The 8,923-nt window shown below is 42.7% G+C and overlaps 1 protein-coding gene across 1 annotated transcript; it reads right to left on the bottom strand.

Annotated features, from left to right (window-relative positions):
* Positions 1-489: 489 nt before the first annotated feature.
* Positions 490-8,372, bottom strand: LOC106747499. The gene is made up of 5 exons (XM_014625069.1): positions 8,295-8,372; positions 4,690-4,924; positions 3,402-3,474; positions 2,416-2,647; positions 490-963 (listed from the first exon to the last, which is right to left on the bottom strand). The coding sequence occupies exons 1-5, from the start codon at positions 8,370-8,372 to the stop codon at positions 490-492; spliced, it is 1,092 nt and encodes a 363-aa protein (XP_014480555.1).
* Between the last annotated feature and the right edge of the window lie 551 nt (positions 8,373-8,923).

The following is an 8,923-nucleotide window of genomic DNA, read 5'->3' as shown; positions in this document are numbered from 1 at the left end:
GTATTGTAGGACTTGCCTCCCTAGATTTATGGTTGTTAAAAATTTGCTTAGCGTGCTTGTTTGATGTCCGGTTACTCCGGTCAATGTTACTTCATCTATAGTAACGGGAGTTTCCCCTTTTAAGGTCCGCATTTTTACGAAACTAATTGACGACCCGGTATCCAGTAAAAGCGGTATCTTCCCTCGTCTAATTTCGCATGTCGGGAGTATCACAAAGTCCAGTCCCCTGTGTGTTTGCCTAGCTTTCATCACTTGATTGATCTGAAATTCTCGAGCACTTTGCGTTTTATTTTCTTTTTTCTGTCCCTTGTTTTTACTTTTGTTTTCGTTACATGTGCCACCTTTGTTCATTCCATGCCTATCTGCCGAAGCGGTGTTTATATTTTGATGCTCTTCGCGACATTCAAGTTTGGGTGCAGCGTATTCCATTGGCTTTTCATGCAACTTCCAGCATTCTTCGCGTGTATGTCCTGCTTCTTTGCAATGTGTTCAATATTTTTCCATCGTGTTTACGCAAGTGCGTTTACTTATTTTTGGTAGGGTGTATCGTTTCGCGTAACGGCTGAAGTGACAATCTTTCCCTAGATGTCCTGTATTGTTGCATTTGTGACACGTCAGAGGTCTAACATTTTCTCGAATGCGCGGATATGTCGTCGGTCGACTGTTATATGGGAGTGCAGTTTCCCGATTATTATTGTGGTTCGTTAACCCTTTTACCTTTTCTTCATCCATTGCTCCAGCAATAGCTTTAGCTAGCGTAGTAGGAGCTCGGTGTCGTACTATGATTTGCAGCTTAACATTCAGCCCAAGTTGGAAATTAATTAGCGCTTGACATTTAAAATATTCGTGTATAGCTCTCTTTTCTACCGGGGTATCCAATGTACCGTTAGTGGCTGACTCGTATAATTCTGTTGCTAGTCTATCGATTTTCTTTCCGTTGACAGGCGCTTCTTCTCCGGTCTTCTGCCGCAAAAATTAAATTCGCATTGTAAACGTGTAGTCGACCTTTTCCTCGAATAGCAAGCCTCTAATATTTCTTTCAATTGTCGGTAAGTTGTTACATTTCGGTTTTCCATCCCCGTCATGGCCTGTCCTTTTATTTTCGTACACCTACACAATAGTATAGGGTGCTCTTCACAGCGCGGTAGAACAGGAGGCATTGGTGATGCTCTGTGTCAAATAAATTATCTTTTGTTTAAAAAATGGATTTGTCTTTATTATGTTTTTCGCCTGATACAATATTTCTGGTGTGACCGACAGCGTGTCGGTTCCCGAGAGTTGAGAGTCTAGAGTCTCCCCTTGCGCCGGTATCACGTCCCCTTTTATATACTTCCTATGTCTCAATCAGAAGGGACGGTTTTGATGTGTCAGCGTCACTTGAACGTGGGCACTGACCATCCCGATTTCGATATTTCCTTTGCCAGAATGCAGAGTTGCATTTCCGCAAAGCGACGTTTGGTAATTCGAGCCGTGGCCTTCGTTTATGATCATCGACGTGTCTCATCGTTATGCTTACAACAACTGTCTCACCTGTCAACGAACTGCAAAATGATTCGCATGGTGGTAAACATGGATCCTGCAGCAGCATGTCTACATAATCGAGATATTCGTGTGGAAAAACATCTTTTCGCGTCAATAACACAAAATCTTCGATCAATATGTTTGGAAATTCTGACCGGATAATTTTTAATTTATTTTTACTGAGGTAAGATGCCAATTTGTTGAGTCTGGTGTTTAGAGATTTGTATGAATCGTTAAGACGTAATTGTAAGCAATTTCGTAAATTCGATTTTTCAGTTGTATCTTGAACAATTTTTTAAATGAAATATATTTTTCTTTAGTTATTGTTAACACATTAAGAGAGCCTTCAAACGTATCCGCTATTTCCTTTATAATTAAGTGCGAATCATAAACTGATAAATTATGAAAAACTATGAGGATTCAAAATGAATTTTTATAATTTAAATTAAAATTAGAATGCGCGAGAACTCTTTAACGACTGGTAAAATGGCAATGATCGCGCACTCTGTTATAATCCGCCTCGAATTGTTTCTCGTATATGTGACAGTGCGTTGCGCTATGAAATATCTCCCACTGAACTTACGATAGAGTTTTCATGAGAACATTAGTGGATAAAATATATTTNCTAACGCCATCTATTGCACCTCCGCACGAACTTTTGCACTCATCCAATACATGGTGCGCTAATTGTTTCAATTGCTCGATGAACCACGAGATGCTATGTTTATCGCGATGAAAATGATATCCGGGTAATGAAATATATTTTTCTTTAGTTATTGTTAACACATTAAGAGAGCCTTCAAACGTGATACAATGAATTTTCGTACGAGCAACGCATGTAATATCCTATATCATGTAATGCACTATTCTACTATACTATACTATACTAAATACCTTGTGATGTTGATATAAAGTGTATTCGTTTGAGGTGCCTTTCGCAATCTTCTCCAGCATACATTCCAGGTCAGCATATACTACAAACGGGGTCCGCTCTTCTCTGCTGTGGTTGCCGAAACTGAGCCATTTGTTGTCCTCGTCGCGTAACAGGATAGCGCAATCATTTATCTCTCGACAAACTGCTGCATGAATCATCAGTTTCTCCTCCAAATAGAAGTAGTACAAACACCTGCAGAAATATATTTTTTATTCTCTTTCATGAGATATTTTCAGTTTTTCATTAAATTGTTTCTAAATTTATACGTACCGGTCACAGATGTATTTCTTCATGTTATTTTTTCATGTTTAATTACGAGCTCACGAGTCGGGAAAAGTTTTTTATCCAAGTAAAGTGTCCAACGTTATCATCTCGTGAATTTGGTGTGTATAATATTAGGTGTACCGGAAAGTTCTGTTTCCGGTTACAGAATAAAATCGTTTTTTGACAACATCGGAGATTGCGACAAGGCTCATTTCAGCTCAACAAACCATTTCGGACCATATTCGGCAACTAGGATTGGTGTGTGAATATTCGGAATGGGTGTCACATGAATTAAGTGAAAAGAATTTGAATGATCGAGTCATCATATGCACATCTCTGCTTGCACGGAACAAAATCGAACCATTCTTGAACTTGATGATAACTGGGGATGAAAAGTGGATTACCTACAAAACTATCGTAAGGAAAAAGGAATATTGTGTACCTGGAAAAACTACTCTCTCCACCTCTGAACTGAAGTTGAGCCAGAGTAAGAGAATGCTGTGTATATGGTGGGACATTCGAGGACCAATACATTTTGAGCTGTTGAAACCGAACGAAAAGCTAAATTCGGAGAGGGATTGTCAGCAATTGGATAATTTAAAAACAGCACTCCAAGAAAAGAGGCCGGCGATGTTCAATAGGAAGGACATCACATTGTTCCATGATAATGTCAGCCACATACAGATTTGGGGACTCATCAGAAACTTGCAGAGATAAGCTGGGAAATTCTGTCGTATCCACCATACTCCACGGACCTAGCAAACTCCGATTATTACTTATTTCTGTCTTTACAAAATTTTTTGCAGGGCAAAAAGTTCAAAAACGAAAAAGATATCAGACAAACGCAGGTTAAATTTTTTGCCTCTAGGGATAAGGCATTTTTTAAAAATGGGACATACAAATTGCCATCACGCTAGCAAGAAGTCATAAATACGAGGGTGGTCCCAGAAGTACCCGACCCAACAAAGAAAACACAAAAATTTTGGAAAAATATGTATTTATTTTTCAACATAATCTCCTTTCAGCTCTATACACTTTTCCCAGCGATGTTCAATAAGTTCGATACCATTTTTATAATAAGAACTGTCTTGCTCCTCAAAATAGCCATTAACTGCCGACATCACTTTTTCATTGTTGGAAAATCTTTGACCACTGAGCCATTTTTTCAAGTTTGGGAAAAGAAAATAATCCGAGGGGGCTAAATCTGGCGAATAGGGTGCATGAGGTAGTAATTCAAACTTGGCTAAACACTCAATTGAAACATCTTCACGACACTGTTTTTGCTCGAGTGTGAGCAAACGCGGCACCCATCTTGCACACAGCATTCTCATGTCCAAATTTTCAAATAATATACGATGTACCGCACTTTTTGAAATGCCTACTATGTCTGCTAGCTCGCGCACTTTCAGTCGACGATCATCCAATACAGCTTTGTGGATTTTCTTCACCATTTCTGGAGTCATCACCTCATTTGGTCCCACTGCGATGCTTGTCTTGGCAGCTCGTACGGCCTCGTTTAAACTCTGCTACCCAATATTTTACTGTTGTAAACGAAGGAGCAGACTCACCCAGAGTAGAATCCAGTTCAGCTTTTATATTGGTTGGGCTGAGGCCTTTCAAATAAAAGTATTGCATCACATAACGATGACCAATTTTCTCCATTTTCACAAATTCACTGAAAACGTTCACTATTGATGGCTGCCAAACAAATACTAAACAACGTGGCGTCTTCAAACTTGAAACATATGCTTTATAGATTGTGTACTTTCTAATACAGTGATATTTTTCAAACAACTACCGCCATCTCTATGTCAGGCCGGGTACTTCAGGGTGTTTACCACCCTCGTAATAATGGCAATTTATACTATTTAATAAAGTTTATTCGAGGTATGAAAAATTTATTATTTTATTTTATTCTAAAAACGGACAAAACTTTCCGGTAGACCTAATAGATTGACATGTTCATTCACTGTCCGGTCTGTGAGACGTATCGGAAAAATTTTGAGTCTGATTTTCCATTTTTGCTTTCTTTTCAATGCTAGACACATTAATAGATATATTGTTCAATCGTTCAAATTTTGTTATTTGTTTCACAGACATCAAAAATTCAATATTCAGTAGATTTAATATTAATTCTGTTACGTGGCAGACGGGAGCGCCCGTCACAAGGGCAAGGGCCCTATTGCAATTCGAGTGGCGCGCTCCCTAGAGCGCCGAATTAAAGCTACCAGTTTGTTTTTTTTTGTTCTTTTTGGTTTGCAAGACAACGGAGACCGCGCGCCGCAGGCGCGTGGTAACGTTAGAGGCAAGCCCCGCGTTCCAGAAGGATGTATCGCCCCGCTCCGGGTAGCGGCGAGAAGAGGGCAAGGCGAAAACCGCCGGGGGGAAGAACATGGGCCATCCGAAGCTCCCGCCGGACCCTGTGGACTCGCCGCCCTCTGATCGGTGCCGACTGACGAGGAGCCGCTACCGACACCGCCGGGGCTATCGTTCCGACCTCTCGGCGGCGGTAAGGCCGGCGGACCGAGGTCGCTCTCAAGGACAAGGAGCCCGGAGCCGCGGTACTGCGCCGAGATAGGCCGGCGGCGAAGCGGCGGGCTAAGGGGCGACTCGGTAACCGCCGGCAAAAATCCAGCTGCCGGGGAGGGGATGGCGGAACAACCAAGGAAGAGGAAGGCTGCTTAAAATTAGCAGCCTCCTCGATGAAGACAGATTTTGGGTTTTGGCGATTTTGAGATTTCGGTTGTTGTCTGGCAGCTGCCGCAAAAATCTTGATCGGCTTCCGCAGAGAGAGCAATTGTTACCGGCTTCCGCAGAGCGAGCAACTGTTATCGGCTTCCGCAGAGAGAGCAGAGCGATAGAGAGAAGAGGCGCAAGGAGAGAGGGAAGGAGCGAGAAAAAGAACGACGGGAGGAGGATCGTCGTGGGTCAGCCGCACGGGAGCTCGTAATTCTAAGGCCGCCTCACCGCATTCTTTTTTTTGTGTTTTTCTTTGTTTGTCGAGAGCGTAGAGCGTCGCGGGAAAAATTTACCCCGCAGGTGTTGCGTGTGAAGTCCCTCCACCTGGCTCGGGGGCCGCTCGAGGGGCCGGCCATTGCTATCGGACATCGCGGGTCCGCCGCGGTTCGGGAAACAAGAGCAGAATAAAATTGTATATCGTAAGGCGCTCCGCCAGAGCGCCTCGTACCGTTTGACATGGAGGCCAAATAAAGGCGTGAAAAACACCGAAGCCGCTGTTTTTTTTCTTTTTTGTGATCTCGTTCATATTTCGGTTTTCGGCGATTCCCGGCGTGACCATTCGAACCACCCTGGCCTCCGACTCAACCTACCACGGAGCTGCCGGGCCCGATTGGGACGAACTCGGGTCGCGTGGCCGACGCGCGGATGGCGACGCCTACCGCAGAAGCTATCGTTAGTGGGTGCGACTTATGTGCACCTGGCGCCCATACGGACCCAAGGAGGTCCGGAGATAGTTTCGCGCCCAGAGATTCACCTGTCGGTGTTGCACCGGCGTCTCGGAGAAGCCGAGCCGCGAATTACGGTCGCAATTCAAAATGTGAATATGAGAATATGCGAACTGTACGTCTTTCAACTGCATGCAGAGTTGCGACCACTGCACACGCGAAATACGCGTTATCCGTGGATTGCACGTGGATCTTTACTCTTTTCAGTCGTATTTCGCGCGGTAACTCGAAATGACAGACGCGCGTATCGGATTGTACTCATTCTCATTGTTCATCGGATCGAGTAATCGCAACAATGCCCATCCGCTGTCGCGATTTTGGAATTCATCCAAAGACACTAAGGTGGGTTTTGTCATGTACCGCTCGTACCGCTCGTCTAAATCAGATGTGGAAAAGAGTTCGCAATTTCTCATATTGACATTTTTGTTTGCGTGTTTATCACGCGCGACAAACTCACCATTAAACACACAGTGTTCACGTTGAGAGACTTGTGTCTCTCGCTAACGTTTCGCACATGTTCGATCACTATGTTATTTGCATCTCAGAAAAATCGTAAAGATTCGATATAATCTGATTTCATATCTACACCGGTTAAGACGCGGCTATCGAGCGCGGTGTCGATTTCTCGCCACAAGAATCCTGCATTGGAATCTCCGGCACCGGCATGCACAAAACCTGTACGCCAAGAGTTTTTTCGATTCTCACAATACAAGCGACCAACGAATGCACTGAACCAGCTGAAAATCGCAATTTTTTCACTCGGCTATGTTCTCTAACGACTCGAGACACTTGTTGCATTGTTTCTCTCACGCACTGTAACCATCAACTCGCGAACGAATCGAGCAGATTAGTCCCATAGTTCACGTTTAATTCGCGCGAGTTCTTCCACTTTCCCACTGCGTTCTTCGAAATATTGTTCAATTCCACTAACGAAAGCACTTACTTCGCGCATGTGGGACGCATATAGCATGGTATCATTTGAAATAGCGGATCTCTGCAACCAGAGCAATATACGAGGTCTATTCAAAAAGTATCGCGAATTTTGAAATTCCGCGAGTTACGTATATTCGATTTTCAATTCTTTTTGTGGCGTTATGTTGGTACTCATGTCCCTCACTTATGCCGACAAATTCGGCCATTTTGAATATTCAGTTTATCTTTGACAGCTGTTTTGCTTGGACGTGTTTTGGCTCGTCTTCGATTTTTGCCTATTCCAAAAAATGGATCAAAGAATCTAACAAAATTAAATGCGCAGACGCATTCCGAATGTTGACTATGCTATATGGTGAAGCTACCTTGGACCGAAGCAACGTTTATCGGTGGTACAAAATGTTCTCAGAGGGCCGAGAAGATGTGAACGACGAAGAGCGTGCCGGACGCCCGAGCACGTCAACAACAGACGAAAACATTGATGAAGTGTAGAAAATAGTATTGGCCAATCGTCGAATCACCGTTAGAGAAGTTGCTGAGGACCTAAACATATCGATTGGCTCGTGCAATTCGATTTTTACTAATGATTTGGGCATGAGACGGGTCGCCGCGAAATTCGTACCAACGCCCCTGCTCACACATCGTTGCTTGTACAAGAATTTTTGGCCAAAAACAACACACTAATAATGCCGCAGCCACAGTATTCCCCAGACCTGGCCCCCTGTGACTTTTTCTTGTTCCCGAAACTGAAGAAGCACATGAAAGGACGATGCTACGCTACGATTGAGGAGATAAAGACGACATCGAAGAAGGAGCTGAACAAGATCACAAAAAATGATTTTTTGAAGTGCTTCAAGGATTGGAAAAAACGTTGGCACAAGTGTATAATATTTGATGGGGATTACTTTGAAGGAGACAAAATAGATATTCATGAATAAATAAATAATTTTTGAAAAAACACAAAATTCGCGATACTTTTTGAACAGGCCTCGTATATCATCTATCGCAACGTGTCTCTTAATCAGATGCTTCTAAAAGCCGCATATATGGTCGAACTGTCACTCTAAGCATACAACACACGAAGCGCATAACATTAAACTATCTCCTGTAGAGTAATCAAAATATATGCAACACATTTTGGTCCGTCCATTGAGTACATTGATTTCTGCATTCGTTTTTACTTTGTCAAATTCTTCTATAAATTTGTCACTATCGTCGCTGATATAATTGCTATCGTCGGTAAGAATCTTCGTCGACATCTAAGTCCATTATTCCTTCAAAATTGATGTCCTCCATCACTGCGAACTCTTCATTATCCCGAATGATATTAGCGTTCTTCCTAATTCGCGCGATCGTTAAACACAGACTTTCAGTGTAGGGAAAATTCACCTATGCCTTTTCTGTGCTGCAAGTCTATAAACATACTGGCCTTCTGTGACGGAAATCGAGAAACACCGCGTTCGATGTCGATGAGTAATTCGACACTGTGAGTAATTTGATCTTCTGTACTAAACGCTGACAAAACACCACCCTCACACTTATATATACAGGGTGTCCCAGACCACCCGTCTCACCCGATTTTTTCGTAAACGCGACATTTTAAAGAAAAACGTTTCAGACAAAAGTTTTGTGACTTCAAGGGGCACATAAGATGGTGTCATTGGTTTGACCTTGGATAGTCGTTTGGAGATCACGTGAAGGTCACCTTTAATTTCTTAAATGGGAATCCCAATTTTTCAATGCATATTCTTGTAGCTTACCTCGAGAGCTTTCCAAAACGCTATAATGAAACGTTTTTTTAATCAGTACT

The sequence above is a fragment of the Dinoponera quadriceps genome, unplaced genomic scaffold, assembly GCF_001313825.1.
Source record: "Dinoponera quadriceps isolate SergipeBrazil2010 unplaced genomic scaffold, ASM131382v1 scaffold2439, whole genome shotgun sequence".
NCBI lineage: Eukaryota > Metazoa > Arthropoda > Insecta > Hymenoptera > Formicidae > Dinoponera > Dinoponera quadriceps.
This window is presented reverse-complemented; position numbering and strand designations above follow the sequence as displayed.

Bases quoted from the DNA above. Each gene is read 5' to 3' on its own strand.
- LOC106747499 (XM_014625069.1), bottom strand. From the start codon at position 8,372: ATGTCGACGAAGATTCTTACCGACGATAGCAATTATATCAGCGACGAT. The intron at 2,648-3,401 runs GTATGTGGCTGA...ATATTTCTGCAG, and splicing joins TCTGATGAGTCCCCAAATCT to GTGTTTGTACTACTTCTATT. The intron at 964-2,415 runs GTATTTAGTATA...TTTTTGCGGCAG, and splicing joins CTTTATATCAACATCACAAG to AAGACCGGAGAAGAAGCGCC.